This window comes from Diadema antillarum, unplaced genomic scaffold, assembly GCF_040938485.1.
Source record: "Diadema antillarum isolate AM-2024a unplaced genomic scaffold, OU_Dant_1.0 scf00000164, whole genome shotgun sequence".
In the NCBI taxonomy this organism is placed as follows: domain Eukaryota; kingdom Metazoa; phylum Echinodermata; class Echinoidea; order Diadematoida; family Diadematidae; genus Diadema; species Diadema antillarum.
The window spans coordinates 732,329-752,409 of NW_027271053.1; the positions used below are offsets into that span (position 1 = coordinate 732,329).

Genomic DNA, 20,081 nt, shown 5'->3' on the forward strand with positions numbered 1-20,081 from the left:
CACTGGACAGTAATAACATCCTGCAAACAAGGTCGCCTCATTACTATGAAAGAACTCCCACTTTGAGCTGCACTGAGGAAACATTCCCTGGACATTTCCGGCTGCATGTCTAGACAACGAGGGTTACTACTTTACTGAGGAAAATGAAAGAATTCTGATTCCTACACCTAACCCACTTGAGGACAATTACCCCCCTCCCTTCCCCTCTCAGCTATTAAAATACGGGTCAGTGATAGGGTTAGAGTAAAGATTAGGGTTAGGGTTAAGATAAGAATTTGGGTAAGGGTTAGAATTAGGATCACGATTAGGGTTAGAGTTAGGGTCAGGGTAAAGGTCTGGGGTAATTGTCCAGGGGGTAGTTGTCCTAGCACCCTCAGCCCTGCGTGCCTAGTAACTGAAGTAGCTGCTCCGCCCGTGAGCAATCCCATCCAACAAACCTCAGCGGACCTTTGACCACCTCCACGTATCTTTGAAGCATCTTCCTTCCTACGCTCTTGCCATCAAAAAGAAGGGCGCCCTCACAGACGTGGATAGAGTGCCTGTTGCCGGGATGCCTCGCCTGCCAGACATCGTCCATGCCTCGCCGGACGACGTCGGCGATCTCCATGTTTGACGCCGACTTTGTCAAGGCCCGGTGGTCTGCCTCCCCCGTAACGTCGTGCCCGCCCGGTGAGCTGGACCGCAGGGCGTCAGATGCACTCCTTGGGGCCGGGTTTGGGACGGCACTCTCTGCTGGTGAAAGTTGACCGCTGGAGTTGCCCTGTTGTCTCTTCCGTGTGAGCATGGTGTAATGCCAGTAACACATCTCCCCAGCATACATCAGGGCGAGTACATGCGTGTCCGAGAAAAGACCTTGCAAAATGCAAGAAGAAATACATTGCGTCATTAAATTTGCCACAATTAATTTCCAACAATTTAACACAGGATCTGCTGACAGATCCATATCAGTCGAGAGAACTAATACAATATATATATCAAACAATAAAGAATTCTGACATACAAGTAGGAAATGTTCAGGCTTTCTCCTTTTTTCTTCTTCCAAGAGCATAACATGACATTAAAATCTTCCAAGATGTGCTGCATATTTGATCACAATAAAATACCTTGTACGGTCAGAGCATGTATACTCAATGTGATCAACACAAAGGTGGATATATTGATAGCTGGATGCATTTGTGTTCAGTCATTCAGCCAAGAAAATAATTACTGAATATCAAGTACATTCATCAACCCTTTCCCCATGGATAAAAAGCACGGTGGCTCTGATATCTTGCCACAGGAACCACGGTGAGAGAAATGCAATTACCAATGAGATTTGGCAAATACTGCTGAAGACATTTCACACGTAGTCCCACACATTAATAAAACTTGATGTACGATACATGGTGCTAACCACATCTTATCTTAGACTCATAAAGAGTGTTCACGTAAAAGTGTGTCTAAATTGGTTAGAAATGCTGCATCTCAAGTGGATAAATCTATTTGGGGCTGAGGGGTGAGCTTGGTTAGCCAGAAACCAGAATATTTGAGTGGAACATTGTTTTCATGATTGACATTTACTTTGCCGATCACTCACCTTGTTTAATCAGAGACAATGTGTCGCTGCTGAGAGACGGGGAATCGTTCTGCACTCTGTTTGTCGGCAATCTGACAGCCAGCATGGATTCTAGATGCCTCACACCTTCCTCTAGACACTGCAACAAGTCAGAAAACACATTTTACGACCATTTTGCTCCGTCTCTCCAGAGATGTGATGACAAAAGTCACGATCCATACACTATCTGTTTTAATACTCGCTACTTAAAATAGCTAGCTTGATATACACAAATAGTCAGTATATCAAATGTTACAGATTTACTCTGCACACATCAGCCTTAGTACAGCAGTCAAAAGTGGGAACTGCATAAACACCTTCTTCAGCTGGCATGGGAGAAATGGAATGCACTTTTACACTCAATTTGTCCTTAAGTATTAGTTGGCACCATAATCAGAGGTACACTGTGTGGCTAACACCTTGATTCTCTGACATTCTGAATCTGAAACACGCTGCAATTTCTAAAATGCTTGACAGTTCAATCCTTGAAATGGCATATAACATTCACTGTACATAATATCATGATTGGATTGGTACACAAAAATTTAATATTTTCACAATTTTCAAGGGCTGCCAACCCCATAGATCAACAAAAGTACTGATGCACAGCAAATGTAATAGTTTTAAGGACAAATATCATATTTAGATGAAACAAGTGGAAAATTGTGAATATCAAACATGGTGAATCAAGTTTCTGAAGTTAACATATTTTTTTTAATTCTTAGACATATTTAAAGGGATAGTACAGTATTGGTGGAGATGAAAACTGGGCTTTTACTTTTTTGCGAGATACATTGTACCAAGAAAACACTCATGAAAAAGTACAGAGCATACTATTTTAAAGAGGAATTCAAAGTTTATCTGATAAAAATCGGGTTTGGAATAGCTGATACATCCAAAAACAAAGTCAAACAAAGCAATCGTAATAAAATGTGGGTCCCACACTTTATTAGGATCACTCTGTTTTGGATATCTCGGCCATTTCAAAACCAACTTTCATCAAATAAACATTGAATCCCTCTTGGAATGGCATGCTCTTTCATATTTCATTAGAGGTTTCTCACTAATCTTACCAAAGAATGATAAAAGCCTGAAGTTAAGTCTGAACCAAAACTATACAATCCCTTTAATGCTCGCAGAAGACGTGCACATCAACAACAAACTGATATGATAAAACATAAAGTGGTTGCCAGCTCTGCACATCTCTTGGTTAAAGCCTCACCTCTAGAAAGTGGGTCAGCTCCTGCTCACAGCGCTCGGTCTGCTCGTACAGCGTATTGCAATACATGTACATGAGGGCGCCCTTCCTCCAATGGAGACACTCTACGTAGTCTTTGCCCAGGACGTCCATGGGTAGTGAGAAGTCTCCGTACACGCTCTTGACCAGATCCACCGGCCTGGCATAGAGATCTGACGGAAGAACAAAAAGGACATAATTCTTCCCATCTATGCAAATATATGACAAGCTGGGTATAGTACCAGTATCACTCACTGGTCAAGCCCCTAGTTACATAAATTAACCCTTCATACTTAAATGCCACAACACACCCATAATCTACACAGTTCCAAAGAATACATGATGTACTCTTCTACAAATCTCAACATGTAAAACAAAAATAACTTTAGGAGACCAAGCATTAGTCTGTGCAGCTTTCAAACTGTGGAATAACTTCCCATTAAAACCAGAAAATTTGTACATAAAGCAGCCTTTAAATCAAGACTCAAAACACTTTTCATTCAAGTGTGCATTACTGTTATGCATATTAGGAGATCTTTCACTGCAGAAGAATAGGTTCTGCACTTTATAAATTGATACCAGTATTGTTATTATTATCTACACTTAAAAATTAGAATGGACTCTGTACAAAGTGGCTCACATCTAGTTTTCAGTTGGGGATATGTCCTATTAAAAATCGTTGCACATCTTTGTCTTTCAATGTAGAAAAACAAAGGGGATATCAAACAACACACGTGCACTAGAGGTTGAAATAGATACGCACAATTTCAAGATAGAATGCGGCGTTGATGACCGATACATCATTATTTCACGACAATCACACAAAAGGGGAGGCAAAAGTACCCCTTCTGTTCCTCGTACCCATTTCTGCACCCACGATATTGAGCATTCCTGATTACATTGCCTCTTTGTCAAAGTTGTGCTTGCCTGCACAATTCTGATGGTGTTGGAATTTGATTAAATCTGTATAATGCAACCATACACAACAGTATACTATTCAAAGCTCTCTCTCAAAATTCTCTCTCATTCCCTCATGCAAATGAAGGCTTCAGGACTGCAAGGCTTGTATAGCAACATAAAGTACATGTACAGAGAGCAGGGTGCACAAGAATTAGAATTGCATTGATAATAACTTCCCATGATTTGTACTGACAGTCTGGTGAACTCAAATTCACCACGATTGTGAGGAAGGCACATGGTACTTTCTGTTGAGGTGAGCCCCGTTAACCATGTGAGAACTTCATGAACGAGAAGTCCAGTAACACACTACATTAATACAAGAACTCCATTTGACCTTTACATTCACCCTGACGAGTTCCGTGTAAAGGCAATGAAAAATAATTTACCTCTCCTTTGTGTTTGCTTACTCTGTTGCTTTAACCCCCTTCCATACCAGATTGGCTACACATGTTTACAAAATGACACCCTACCTAACCTTTCTGGTTTCATTGCTCTGTGCCCCTAATATCCCAGTCCCATATAGTGCATGTTATATTAATTTGACCTGTAATCCATACATCAAAGTATATGCTTAGTTTTCACATACAATCCTCTGACAAGGAATCTGCTATGATCAAAAGCTAAGGCCCCTTTTGCTTCAATCTTACTTCACTGGCTCCCTATTAGATGAGCATTTTTCAACCGAAAAGCAAACCTTTCAGAACATCATTAGTGTTTGCATCAGTGCGATCGAACAGTTCATGTTGTATGCTACATGGCAGGATAACAACAAGTCATGGATGCAAATCAAATTTTGTGACGGACACATTCGCCAATAAACTGATGCACATCTGGTGTTGGGTTAAACATGTGTGACACTTTGTGAGGTAATCACTGATCATGATAGATCGCTCACTATAAAGTTTACATTATCATAAGCAATTGTGATGTTGTGATATTATCTAAGAAACAGTTTCTAGTAATGACTTATGACTAATTAGTCAGATTTAGAACAAATTATAAAGCTTTATTCAGATCTTCACGATCTTGCAAAAAAATACTGTGTCCATGATGTCATGGTTCAATAATTTCCTGCTTTTTCTCTAAAATGGGCCACCAAATATTCTTCTCTTACAAGCAGAAATAAGATATAACATCTGTGTCAAAGCATATAAACTTCTATCCACCAAGCAATGTTTCTCCTTTAGATAGTGTAGTTTTCTTTACAAATGCTGTTTGTGACATCTCTTCATCTCAAGAAATGCATGATGACAGTGGCATGCAAGGTACATGTATTAAGCAATGACCACCTGGAGGTAGAAATCAATTCGGAATCTAATTTCAAAAGGCCAATTAATATGGCACGCTTCATTCCCTTCACCCAAAGGGACGTATGAAACCTGTGGTCTCAACACACAACTGTCTCATCCATACTAATCCCAAAAGTAATCCTATTGTCAGTATTAATCAATACGCATGACTGATTTAGATATGTTATGAAATCCACTCTCTCTGTCTTCACACCTTGTACACAATACATCTAGTGATAGAATTCCGCTTCCCGTCGGGTCTGCTGGCCACTGAAATAATTTCCCCAGGGAGTCAAATTGCATGGGTACGAAATGTCATGAGATATATAATGGAATAAAGAATAATAATAATAATAATATAAGTCTGGAATGCCATCAATTAGGTTTAATGGGATACGACATCATGGCCACAGTATATGACTTAAGTGGGAGCACTTCCCCAAAATAGGTAAAACTTCATAAAAAATATGGAAGTTGATGTATCATGCATGTGTACAATACTTACTCCGATGCTGTTGCCTGATGAGAACGTGTCATTTGGAATTACGGGAGGCCGAGTAAGATTAGATTTAGTTTATTGCACTAAATTAGTCCCTTGATCAGCTGCTTTTAAGTTGTTTGGTTGCATTTTGCAATGTCGTTCCAGGATTAATGACTTTCATTACGGTGAAATTTGCAAAATTGATGCCTCACCCCATCCTCTGCATGATACCAAATAAAATAGGAATATCTTAAGCATTGTGTACACACACCGTTATCCCTGGTGTAAAATAAAGCCGACACACGACCTGCATATTACATAGTACGGAGAATACCATCACATACAGGACATACATGAATTTGAATACACTGTACATCATTCTCAACTTCTGTACTACTACAATAATCCCACATGAAATATAAACAATGACATGGAGTTCCCTAAAACAAAACAAAACAAGCAACAACAACAAAAAAAACCAACAACAACAACCTTAATAACATGATACTATCACTACCTGAAGGATGTCTTTTCTGGGATGATATCCTCAATCAGTAAAACAATTCATAAGCAACTGATGTCAAATTCTGCTGAAATAAAGTATTAAACCTAACTACATATTAGGCCAAGGAGTTTTGGGAGTTCTTAAAACTGGAGGGGGCCTCAGTGGACTCTCCCCGCCCCCTCCCATATGGTCTGCTCAATGTGCATAAAAAATGGTGTAAAGAGTAGCATTGTTGTGTAGAATAAAGTGGTGATCATGTAGTGTTTTTCAGTATTCTTCATTTGGTTTCTGTTAACCATTTTATTATACATAATATGCAAATTTCATCAATTTTCTTACAAAACTGTAAATTTGTCTATATCAAATATTGGTTATATAACCAATATATATCATACTTGTATGTTGAATATTGGTTGCAACTGTAAAAACAAGACTAAGGAATATTAACAAGCAAAGGAAGTATGGTTAAACTTAAACCCATACTAAAACCATTGAGTAACCCTCACTAGGATAAGGGGAAGCCCCCTACCCCTCCCTCAGCCTAGTGAGTGAGGGTTAGTCAATGGAGCAACATCAAGAACAATCACTGAAAAAGAAAAAAATGTTTCATATGAAATCAGAGTATTGAGAGTATCATACCATAATGAAATGTTCACTTCAGTTATAAATGAGAAACTTGCACTAGAATCAGTAATTCCATCTTTCTCACTCGTTCTATCCCTCTCCCCTTTCCTCTCACATCTCTCCAACCCACTCCCCTCCCCCTATCAACCATACAACACCACCACCATCACCACAACCCCCCCCCCCAAAAAAAAGAATGAAATAACATCTGTAGCGTACTGTTTAAAAGAGCAGCTTAAGGGACTTCTCCAACAATATTCAATGTGGACAATACACCATTCTCTTGAAACGTATCCCAAGGTTGAGGGAGCATTTCATGATGTTCATAAAAAAAAAAACACTGGAGCTTATACAACCCTGTGAATAGTTCGAGACAGGCCGGGACAAGGCCCGTGTGTTCGAGACAGGTGGCTTACCCATCAGGCGGTTCATCCGTGCCCTTCCTCCTTCCGCAGGGAATTCATCCTCGACAAGCTGGTTCTCCTCCAAGAACGTGACATCTAGCAGAATCTGTCTCCAAGATGCGGAAGATGCGGAAGATGGAGATAACAGGGGGGGGGGGGGTGGATGTCAAGAGGTCGGGAGGAGAAAAGGAAGACAGGTTTGAGTGGTGATGCTGATAGTGTGGGGAGACGCTGGATCCCTATTAACATTTTTGTGATAGAGCAACATGTGGTATCCTTACACTGCAAAAGTACATCGGCATCACGGCAACGCAAATTAGCACCTGTTCTCAAAGCATCTTTTGACCTTGTGATGGATATTTGATTTTACACGGCACCTCATTTCTTCCTGTAAAATTCTTCTGCAATATTCTGTGGTGCAGCACACCTTGTATAGCAACATGTATACATACTGTTTAGCATAACAGTTTACAAGTATGCACAAATATATAGACAAGTCTGTGCTCTCGAGAGAGAAAATGTACTTGACTTGCTATATATACGACTTTAAATGCTGAAGGATTTGGTATTTGTTTGCAGCGTGGAAATATGGCATTAAATACTACAGACCAACAATAATTGATGGGGGCAATGCCTACATTGTATATGCATGGTGTATGCTGCAGGAATTGACTATATTTTATGGGTTATACAAAACATGATTATAATGCTTTTCATACCCTTGCTATGGTCTCCAAGCTCAGTTTACTGATTAGACATACATTTTTACCTGGTGGAAAACAAATATATACACCATACTAATCATAATGATACACATAATGAAATTCATACGGCACCAAATCCATCTAGTAATCAAATGCTCAAGTGTGCAATTTGAGCAAATATGAATTACATGAACAAATGAAAAGGACAAAGTGAAAAAGTACATATATATACAGATAATGGTCATCAATTATTGCAGGCCAAATTAAATGAATACTTTATGTCGAGATTATTTTTGAATAAGTACTTCAACAGAATTGCTATTCTTGATCAATGGAGGGAGGGAATTCCATAAAGAAGACCCAGTATGAGCAAAGGTTTGTTACCCCCACTCTGTGTGCAAATGAGGAGGCCAGTGAAGAGACAGTAACTATGCAACTGTGAATTCTTGGAGGGGGCATGAAGATTACCCACTACAAAAAAGAAAGAAAGAAAGAAAGAAATGTACTGCCTTGTTAAATTAGCAGGTTTAGCCAGCTTTAACCTAAAAGGGACAAATTGGGTGTTTGACATTTTTTATTTCCATTTCTTTTTTATGCCTCCGCCACGAAGTGGTGCCGGAGGCATTATGTTTTCGGGTTGTCCGTCCATCCGTTCTTCCAACCGTCCGTCCGTAATGTATTTTGTGGACAAGGTAACTATCAAAACCTGTTGAGGTATCCTAATGAAACTTGGCATGTATGTGTATTGGGGGGTGAAGTTGTGCCTATCAACTTTTGGGTGCACATGCTCAAGGTCAAAGGTCAAAAGGTCAAGGTCAAATACATAAAATTTCACCTCACTATTTCCACCATATCTATGAAATGCCTGAATATATTTTCTTGAAACTTAGTGTGTACATGTATTACCCAATTAAGATTCTCTGGTGAAAGTTTGGGTCATGAGGTCAAAGGTCAAAGGTCAAAAGGTAAAGTGAAATATTAAAACATCATTTTTTTTTCACCATACCTTGGAAATTGTTCAAGGTATCTTCATGGAACATAGCACGTACTGACTGGCAGTGATTGTCGAGAGAATGTAGGATTCATGGGGTCAGAGGTCAGGGGTCAAAGGGCAAGTGTAACACTTCAAAATTTTACTATTTCCCTCATGTTTATGCAATGCCAACAGGATTATTTTTTTCTTACACTTGGTGTATGCATGTGTAACCTAATAGAAATTCTCTGGAAAGTTTTTCTTTTTCTTTTTCTTTTTTTTTTTTGCCTCAAAGTTCAAAAGGTCGAAGATCAAGTGAAAGTGCTGAACTAACTTTTTCCTCCATGTCTTGGAAGTGGCTCAAGTTATCTTGAAACTTTCTACATATTTATGCATGTTCTGCCTGACAGTGATTATCTTATGAGTTTTAGGGTCAAAGGCCAGATGAAAATGGTAATAATTTACTATTCAATACAGAAATTGCACTTTTTCTCCATACCTTGAAAATTACTCAATGCATAAATTTATGAATGGGTCAAAGTCAAGTTAAAGTCCTTAAATCCCCCAATACATGCTCTCCTATTCATCCAATTAAACCTAGGTCAAGGAAGGTGAACATTCAACACATTTGTGACAAACTTGTCATTTTAATATTTTTGCCAATTTTTGGAAAATGTAATCACACATTGTCCACATGTACTATCTAGACCTATTAGGAGAATCATGCATTATGGCGGAGGCATACCAGTCGCCATAGCAACATTTCTAGTTTAAGATTTACAGGCAGTTTGTATGGATTGGTGTCTACCAGCAATATTGTCTGCTATTTGTGTATTATGCCTTAGTTACAGATTAAGCAACTAACTTCTGGAATATGTTCTTTTATTCTTCACAACCAAGGGATTTCACTAACACTCACTGAAGAAGAAAACGTGCCAACAATGGTTACACTCAAACAAGCATTGACAAATATTTGATTTGTTATGAATACAAAATTTCAAATTATGCAATAATCATGATCATTTGAATTTGCCCTCCTTCTGGTCTTTCCTTAAAGAAAACGAGGACCTACGTATACCATGACCTTTCTATGGCTGAGTGACTGTCACTGCATGCATCCTGTGTTGTATAAACATGAGAAGATTTTGAACTTTGCCTGGGGTGTTTGAACTCATTGTTCTAATATCAGTATCACAAGTTATTGTCCTACCCAGGGACGATAAAACTGTACATGGGTGAAAGGACCAACATCTAGAAATAAAGGAAATATCTTCAGCACAGGTGTCTATGACGGAAGCTGTGGCACTGTGAATCATGTCATTGAGGGTTACACAGAGTATACAGTCATTATCATACGATATCTCCCAGGGTAGATAGTATCGGGGACAAGGTACTACAATCACCCTATGATTGAAGGCGGTGGTCATCTGTATGACAGACAGTGAGAGTGCTGTATGTTGTCACTGCTTGCAGTTTGATCCTGCTACGTTTATGGCAGGTTTGCTTTGATGGGGAGAGTCTTGGGGCGGAACCCTCGAAAAATAATGGGTTTTGTTAGCATATTTTCCATTCTGTTTGATCCTGCTACGTTTATGGTAGGTTAGCTTCGATGGGGAGAATCTTTGGGTGGAACCCTTGAGAAATAATGGGTTCTGTAGCATTTTTTTCATTGTTTTTCAAAGAGCCAAAAGTGTGTGTGTGTGTGTGTGTGTGCTTGTGTGTGTATGTGTGCATATGTGTGTGCGTGGGGGGGGGGGGGGTGGCTGCATATATGGAGGTGGGGGGGGGGGGACAAGAGAGCCCCCATCTCCCTGGCGTGAGTTTATGAATGATCATAGTGACCCAAGTTTATGGTACCCAGGTTTGCAAATTATGGGTTCCCAGTGTACTAATTGTCATTGTTCTCTGGTGGATTTTGCATAAAAGTGCTGGGAAGGGACAGGCTAGATGGAATACTGTAATAATATAAATTTTTGGTAGGAATAATTTTTCACGCTCTGCTGGGTAAGACAAATTTCGTATGTTTTTAATTTCACAGTCATGATGACTGAGCGAGTACTTCAAATAGCTCACCACTATCACTGTACTTTAAGGCTTTACGAGCATATTCTACAGTAAGAGGTAATAGTCCACATTTCAATCAAATACTGTATACGCCATGTATATAGTGAGTCCAAATTCTTTCGTAAATTGGGACTTCTTGATGATTTCACGAGTGGTTTAATTTGTGATCGTGGAGTACAGTACTGAATGGAGGAATGTAGTATGCGTGCACGTCGCATTCATGATGGGATCACAATGAGCATTTTCGCATGTCTTTAAATCCACGAAGAGCACCTGACTCGCAAAATTCATGAAAATAAAATCCTCAAGAAATATTTGGCGTATATACAGTATTCATGCATGGTACAGGACTAGCAAAATGAAGAACACTACAAGCAACAGAAGTTTTTTTTTCAATACCTTACAATGTACATACCTTGAAATCTTTGAAATCAAGATACATGTAACACACATATTTGAAAATAATTTGCCCATTTTTAGTTATTACACTACTTTCATGTTGCATGAAATGTGAAAAATAAAACACTTTTACAGTACTCCCAAGGTAGTGAAAATAGTGCACAACAAAGTATGTGTTTGATTCCAGAGACCAGGGTAATATCATACAAATCCATAGTGAATGGTGTGAGTGCGATGGTACCAGATTTCGCACGAGGTGAAAGATAGAGGCGCCTCATCTTTCACCGAGTGCGAAATCTGGTTCCATTGCACGAGTAAAGACCATACACTATTTGTTTTATACAACACCTCGAACGTCAACAGATTTGGTACTCACAGATTCTTGAATTTAGCACAGAAATGGCAACCATTTTCTGTGTCAGACGAATGAGTAGCCTCACAGTCGCAGTCACCATGTACGTACATGTACATATATGCAAATGTTTACAAAATGAGTGACAAAAGTACACGCTTGTAAGTGCGCTTGTAATTGTTGAGTGCCTGCAGCACATGTTTGTTTGTGACATCAGAGGTCTGTGCAATGGAACATTTTGCTCAAACAAAATTGCACTGCTGACAGCCAGAGCGTGCAGTGGAACTTTTCACTAAATGTCACGTGATGGGCAATCGACCAATCGGATAGCTACATTCTAAATAGGTATTGTATCTAAATGCATTATAAGGGGTCTTGTACAGTTGTATAGTTGTACACAGCTGTAATACACTACTACTGTTATTGTTTTCCATACAGTCATCATCATTGCTAATCATATCCAAAATCATCAAAACTATGCTCTTTACATTGCAGTTTCAATTTCTGTTTAAAGTTATGTGTGTCATATGTATGCTTTTTAATGCCTCAAGAATCATCATCTGTCAATTTATCTTGTTAAAATAGGAAAGTGAAAAGTACTTTTAAAAGAACAAGTAATTGTTTTTCACTAGACAAGCAGTTTTGCACATGGGTCAACCAATACACAAGGATTTGGTGCGTCTGGCACAAGAACACTTACATATCAATTATCAATTTTATTGATTTATATATTGCAACCATTAGCATCTATGATCACACACTGCAGGCACAGAAGTAGCTGACAAGTTAATGAGCTTCAACTTGTATGCATCACAACACACAAACACACACACAAGCATGTATACACTTTTCACAACCCTTCATCCTGTTGAATTTTTTAAACAAATTAATAATCACCTTTAACCCATTGAAGACCAGTCCTGAGTTTACTTGGGAAGATGTCTACGGGAAACACGCATCATAGCAAAACCAGCTGGTCCTTTAACAGGTTAACATCCCTTTAATATCGTTAAATAGAGCTTGCTGCACTCTTGAGATGACAGGTACATCAAACACTATAAAAAATTAATTCCATTATACCAGTGAGACAGCTGTTCTCAAATTAAAGCAAGATGGCACCTGTTCTGCCATGTAGACTGCATGGTAGCTGACAACTCACACAAAAAGAAATACAAAACAAATTTAAATAATACGAGTACTTGCGTATCACATATATATTACCCTGCATAAAACTGCATATATATATGTTTGATAATATGGTAAGCTACTTGAAAATACACCCAGTGTGTGTCAAAAACATGTTAAAACATGTCACCTGTTGCTATCCTTCTTCCATTTTTATTATTCTAGTGTCCCTTCCATATTGCCATTTATACATTGTATGTGGTACATATATTTGTACTTATTCTCAATAAGTTCTTACATGTATAAAATGCTCCATGAACTATATGATGCTTACCCAATTTTTTTTTCTTGTTTATGTACTTTATTATGTCTGAACTATGTATGTTGCGATTTTTTTTTATGTCATTCATTTCCAGCTAGATGGCAATTATCTTTTGTTGTTGTTGTTATTGATGATGACGATGTTGTTGTTGTTGTTGTTGAGAGAAACATCTAGTCAAGAATACCTGTGATCTGGGGGGTGTTTCATCAATGCTTGTCAGCGCCGACAACTGTCGGTGCTGACCAATTTCAGCAAAATCCTTGGTATTGATTGGCTGAGATGCTCTGGTCACTGACTGTTACTATAGTGATTCAAGTTGTCAGCGCCGACAAATGTTGATGAAACACCCCCCCCCCCCCCCCCTGTATTTGGTATAGACACTGCTTTCGTGAGGTAACGTGCATGTAGGGCAGGAGAAACACAGACAGGAGTCTCGATGTGAAACTGAGTGCTACACCATGAATACAGGATGGATCGAGCACGGTTTCATACACACCAAACCACACTGGCTGCCTATGTGTCAAGCTTATGGATATCTCATCAACAGGCTAGTCAAACACTGAAGAACACACAGTCACGTTCTCACATGAGCATCTCATATACTAAGAATTATAGATTTCAAGGCTTTTCAGAGACCGCTTCACACTTGGGTCTTTTTTTCTTGCTTTGCTTACATTTTTTTCTCTTTTTTTTTCGGGGGGGGGGGGGAGGGGGAGGGGTGAGCGTTACCAGGTATATATAGGATACAATAAAGATTAATTTCGGCATACCTGTGTGAAATCCTTCAACGCCTTTCTGACAATTTTGTCTGTGTCAGGGGTCCTGTCAAGACAAAAAGAAAACAGTGATTGTGGTGAAATGTAGCCATTTGCAGTGTATTCCATCGAGACAAACAACAAAGATGCATGTACACACACACACACACACACACACACACACACAAGCATGAAAATGCCATTGATACCAACGACAACACTACACTGTAAATAAGCTTTATTTTTTGCATCTATAATTTCACGAATGAGGAGGTCACAGACATTTCACAAGATGCTGTTTTCGCGAAATGACACCACAGCTGTTGTAAAGTGCTTCCATTACCCTAGTGCATGGCAGCCTTTTCATGTGTTGTTAAATTTGTGGTCCAACAGTCCACCAGTGATTTGCAAAATTTGCAATACTTAAATCATATAAAAATAACAGCTTATATACAGTACACGCAGCATATAATGTACAGTCTTTATAATTTACCTCCCCTTTGTGTTCCTAATAAAAAGTAATGAGGCTAAAGTAACATTTCTTAGTAAACAGTGTTACACATTAGCCACACAATGTTTGCTAAGAATTGTAAACCTGTCAAGGTCTGTCATACATAAATGTATGTATTTGGAAGGGTTGGGCATTCCAGTTAGAATTTACCCAGAAGTGCAAGAAATACAAGTGGTGCTCAAAAAGCAAATGGGACAAGAAAGCAAAACAAAACAAAACCCCTGTAATGAAAACAACACTCAACTATACCAGGGGTGGATCCAGGAATTTCGAACAAAAGGGGGGCGCCTTTATAAAATAAAAGGGGAGCACAGGTGCCCCCCCATTTCTTTCTTTTGTTCCAACAAAAAAATATAGGGGGGGGGGGCGTGCGCCCCCCGCCTGCGCCCCCTGCCTGGATCTGCAACTGTATGTTCTTCAGGCTTTAGAAAGCCCAGTTTCACGCTCGTTTACTTGTATAGTGTTTTGAGACACACTAATGATACACTTTCGTCTTATGATTTTGCAACCACAAAGGGTTTAAGAAGAGTTTGGCCTATCCTACAGGTTCATTGACTGACGGTACAGCAAGATGAATTAAAAAAAGATGAAGTAATTGTATTGCAATTTGCAGTCAGTTTCCATACATGTGCAAATCAGCAGGGATTCAAAAGACAACAACCAAAAGCACTTGATGCATCTTTACAGCATGCAACTGAGCCTATGTACACATAATCAAGTACTAGCATAACATTATCACAAAAGATCATCCTATGGTTAGCGATTTAATATGCACTCCTGTCAAAGCTAGTGACCTCCCCGATCTCACTGCAAACACATTGATATTCTGACAATAATTGAAGTACTTCTTTTTCAGGACGAGTTGTCACCATGCTAGAATGCAAAAAATCAAACTCCAAATCATGGTCCAAAGTTCACATTATTTTGCCAAAAGCATGGGTGGGCCTCCTACACAGAAAGATGAATTAAAAGAAGTATTATTAATACTTCTTTTCATTCACTGCTCTATCTGTATAGGCCCACATAGAAATCATATTACTTACTGTCTCATTTCACTCTGTTTTCAACTGAGTCGATAGCTACATTTTGTACAAAGTTGCATGTCACTATCTCTATTAAACATTATTTTCTTACCAAGAGGAACAAGGAGTTTAAAAAAGGGTAGATACTTTTAACATCATATACTCTTTCATACAATACCCCTCCCCCCCACACACACACATATACACACAAAGGACACAGAACACAAAAGCAGACACGTAAGCTAACATCTGATAGTCTTATCAAAGTTTTTAACTTAGAACTTATAATGAAAAAAACAAACAAACAAGACAAACATAACTATGCTGTTGCTTAAAAAAAAAACCAGACATACATTTCAAAACACTTTCCAAACAATCTTTGGGAATCTACTATTCCATACAACAAAACCTAAAATTTTGAAGGCGGTCTAGATAGAATTCCCTCTTTTTTTTCTTTCTTCTTTTTTCAATTTCTCAATAAAGAAGGACCGAGCAGGTGGCCTACAAATAGGGACGCAAACGCATTATGCAAACTGTCAGAGGAACAACCATACTGACATAAAATCCAATTGGAAAAGAAATAATGACCCAGTCTCCCCATTGTCAGTTCTTCTGGCTCTACTTTAATTCTCAAATGGTGATATTTGGTTGATTTTTTATTTCCCCCCCCCCCCCCCCGCACAGATTTGTATAGATCTGTTGATAACATTGTACCTGCTAGAACCTAACAACAAGGAACATACAATTGTTTTACCAGGTACTATTATTTGATTCTGCATAACGATGGGTACAAGGGGCAAGGTAGGATATTATTTCATCGTATATTGTAGAACAATGGTAATCTGGAATTGTCGATACACAACCTACAAAATGCTCCAATTTTTTATTCTGGGCTGGCCATGGTCCCTGGATGCTTACATTTTAACGACTGGAAGATAAAAGCAGCTTGGGCAGTGAACGTAAGCACACTACACTAGGCCAGTACATTCTAACGTTAGACTGAGGGTGCGTTTATAAGATTTTTCTTTTGGCCAGAAACAGTATTTTGAAACACTGTTTATGGCCAAACAGTGTTTCTAGCTCGAAAAAAATCGTATAAACGCTAACCGTGATTTGAAACACTGTTTTGAAACTGTTTGTAAACGCACAAAATAGTGCATTTACAAACAGTGTTTCTGTAGAAACAGTGTTTCAAAAATCTTATAAACGCAACCGCGAACTCAAAACACTGTTTATGTGGCATAATCGTGATATAGTCCCCACCATAGGCCCCACCGCAGTGCGCGTGCACCCGCGGACTAGGCTTAGGGTATAGGGTTAGGTAGGATTGTATTTAGTACGGACACGCAGCGGTGGGGACTATATCACGATTATGCCGTTTATGTGACGTCACAATGCCTTGCGCGCATCCTGTTTGACCTTTTGCCGAGGAAAAACTGCGCAGAGTGAGTTGCGCAATGGCACAGTCTGAGCGAGAGCCCCAACACGCTCGGAGAAAAAATCTTATAAACGCTCTCCTGACGAAACTGTGATTTGAAACAGTGTTTCAAAACAGTGTTTCAAAACAGTGATTCTAGGCAGGCAAAATCTTATAAACGCGGCCTAAGACAACTAGATAGTAAACTTGTAGTGGTAAACATTTCATTTTTTAACCCTGTTTGGTATGTATCACATCTTACCCAGAGCTACCAAGTCTCACGCATTCTGCGTGAGACTCAAGCATTTAGGGTCTGTCTCACGATCTCACGCATGGCACCTATTTTTCTCACGCATCTGGTGAAGTCTGCAATTTGGGCCAAAAATAAGGAGCATAGCTCAAAGGATTAGAGTGATAGTTGCAATTGAAGGTATATTTCCCTTTTGCCTTTCAAAATTAGTAAAAAATAGTCACTTAAGTATGCACCCGATCGCATCATTAAGAGCTAATAATTTAAAAAAAGCTCCTTATCATGGGAGGGGGACACCCTCCTCGTTCGCGTGCGCATGCGCGCGAGCGCCGAGACGCCGAGTCATAAAAATCTCACGCATAAAAGTTTTTTGAACTTGGCATCTCTGCTAACCGACACAAATTCATAAAGTTACTATAGTACTTAGTATATCACAAACAGAAACAAAAACAAGTGTAGAGAGAGTATTCAGTGCTTTGTCAATTGTGTGCTTCGAGGTAGGTCCTACGGGTATTCCTCTTCTTTTTGCTCCTCTTTACTTTAATAGTCTTGACTTGACCTTTGTTCTCAGGGCCGGGTACAAGGACTCAGTGCAGTGCAAGCCTCAGCTCACTGCAGTTTTTTTTGTTTGTTTTTTTCTCACAAAGTATGATCGATGTTGGATTATAGGTTTTATCAGGAATTGAACATGATATCTCGGAATGAATTTTGATTTTAATAATATGCAGGGAAGCGAACGCATTATGCACACTGTCGGAGGGCAGTGAAACGATTCGCCGCGTATGAGTAATGCCGGATGGAGCTCGCGAGTTTAACGCCCGCTCCAACACCAATACCAGCGGAAGAAGCCGGCGGCCGCTGGGGTCACGAGTGCGATGTAAGGCCGATGACAGGGGCAAGCTTGCAAACAGCGCAGCGTGCTGACTCGCTGTAAACTTACTGCAAATCAGACATGTACTTCTCTGCAACCGCCCTCGCCTTCAAGACAACCATTTGGTCCTTCGGATACCGTCTGCACATATCCTGGCACAATTCTGAAATCGACACAAAAGCCGCAACCAGCTCTGAGACGTCTAGTGAAGACATTTTGTTTGGATTTCTGGCTACTTCCGGACTTTGTCAACGTCAACCTAACTGCTGCATGCTGCTGTAATACAATTCATTCTGTACACATCCTTCATCACCACCGCGCCACGCACGACCAGAGCAACAAGGTTGAGATTGGTTTACGTGTCTACAGAGGGAGCATACACGCGGATACGTGCATCCATTTCGTGCGCTAAAGTAAAACCTTTTTAAATGAAGATTCGAATCGGCGGATGAGAGCGGAGATAGAGGCCTTTCATAGCTACCATCATCATCGTCATCATCTTCTTCTTCTTTTTCTTTTACCTCTAAGTCCTCTTTTATTTGTTCTTGTTCTTGTTCTTCTCGTTCTTCTTCTTCTTCATATACTTCTTTCCCTTCTTCTTCTTCTTCTCCTTCTTTTTCTTCTTCTCCTCGTCCTCTCCAAAAATATCTTTCTCACTATTCGATATAGTCCTCTTAACGCGACATTGCATATTCCGATGGAACCAAACATCAAACAAACCAAAATATGTACAACACACATGTATATACACAAACGACTGATAGCTAGGGAGCTCTGTCTTTTTTATGTTTTATTGAATTAACACTTAATCATGAACATGAATAAAAGATCATCAATGATTGTGAAAATTACAGGTACAATTAGGCAAGAATTCAAAAAAAAAAGGTGCTGTAAGTGCACACAATTTTCCTATGCAAGGTACATAACAATGTAGAAATGTATCATGTAATACCTATACTGCAACCAGAGTGTGGTACAATTTACCTTTTGGCCAGAAACAGTGTTTTGAAACACTGTTTATGGCCAAACAGTGTTTCTAGCAAGAAAAAAAATCTTATTAACGCTAACCGTGATTTGAAACACTGTTTTGAAACACTGTTTGTAAACGCGTTTACAAACAGTGTTTCTGTAGAAACAGTGTTTCAAAAATCCCCTTCTCTCAGGAGGAGTTAGCTAATGCTTTAGCCCTACTTAGGAGTGGAAAGGCCCAAGGTCCGGACAACATCCCACCGGAATTCCTTATTCATTGCGGGGTCAAATGTCAGAAGTGGTTAACAGATTTCTATTCTTGATGTTTCACCAACCAAGTCATCCCTAAGATATGGAGAAAAGCCACTGTAATATTGCTCTCCCAAAACCAAACAAACCAGTTGATGACCCCAAGAGCTACAGACCAATCTCCCTTCTCTGTGTCCCTTACAAGCTTCTGGAACGTCTCCTTCTGGCGAGGATAGAACCTGTGGTTGACCCACAATTACCAGATGAACAAGCGGGCTTCCGCCATGGTCGGAGTACAGTCCACCAAATTGTCAAGCTGACCAATGACATCGAAGACAGCTTTGAGAAGAATCACAAAGCTGGCGCCATCTTTGTCGACCTCACTGCAGCCTACGACACTGTGTGGCACCAGGGGCTGACTCTGAAATTATTAAAGACAATCCCTGATCGCCACATGGTGAGGTTCCTCTGCAACATTCTAGCCAACAGGAGGTTTGTTCTGAAGACTAGTGATGGACAGTCCAGCAGACCACGCCAACTGCGGAATGGAGTTCCTCAAGGCTCTGTACTATCCCCCTTGCTCTTCAACATATACATTAGTGACATCCCCTTCACAACCTCACGACAGTATGGCTATGCAGATGACCTTGGCCTTCTTCACTCTGACAGAGCCTGGTCAAATGTAGAGAATACCCTCACTGCAGATATGTCGCAAATCGCGAAGTACTTCAGGATCTGGAGACTCAAGATTAGCATGTCCAAGACAACGGTAACAGCCTCCACCTGAACACCAAGGAGGCTAATCGGCAACTCAGTGTCATTCTTGATGGAACACCTCTTCCATACAATGCTACACCAACCTACCTTGGAGTGAAGTTGGATAGGCAGCTGACCTACAAGGAACAACTCAAGGCCGTAAGTGCAAAAGTGTCTTCAAGGAACAACCTCCTTCACCGACTTGCAGGCTCAAAATGGGGTGCCAGTGCAACCACTCTCCGCACTAG

General features: G+C 39.8%; 1 protein-coding gene across 1 annotated transcript; it reads right to left on the reverse strand.

Annotated features, from left to right (window-relative positions):
* Positions 1 to 233: 233 nt before the first annotated feature.
* LOC139722389 (RAB7A-interacting MON1-CCZ1 complex subunit 1-like) lies at positions 234 to 18,117 on the reverse strand. Its single transcript, XM_071633696.1, has 6 exons — positions 17,929 to 18,117; positions 13,804 to 13,855; positions 7,107 to 7,200; positions 2,817 to 3,004; positions 1,577 to 1,694; positions 234 to 852 (listed from the first exon to the last, which is right to left on the reverse strand). Exons 1-6 carry the CDS (start codon positions 18,072 to 18,074, stop codon positions 374 to 376), a joined length of 1,077 nt encoding a protein of 358 aa, XP_071489797.1. The 5' UTR covers positions 18,075 to 18,117; the 3' UTR covers positions 234 to 373.
* Between the last annotated feature and the right edge of the window lie 1,964 nt (positions 18,118 to 20,081).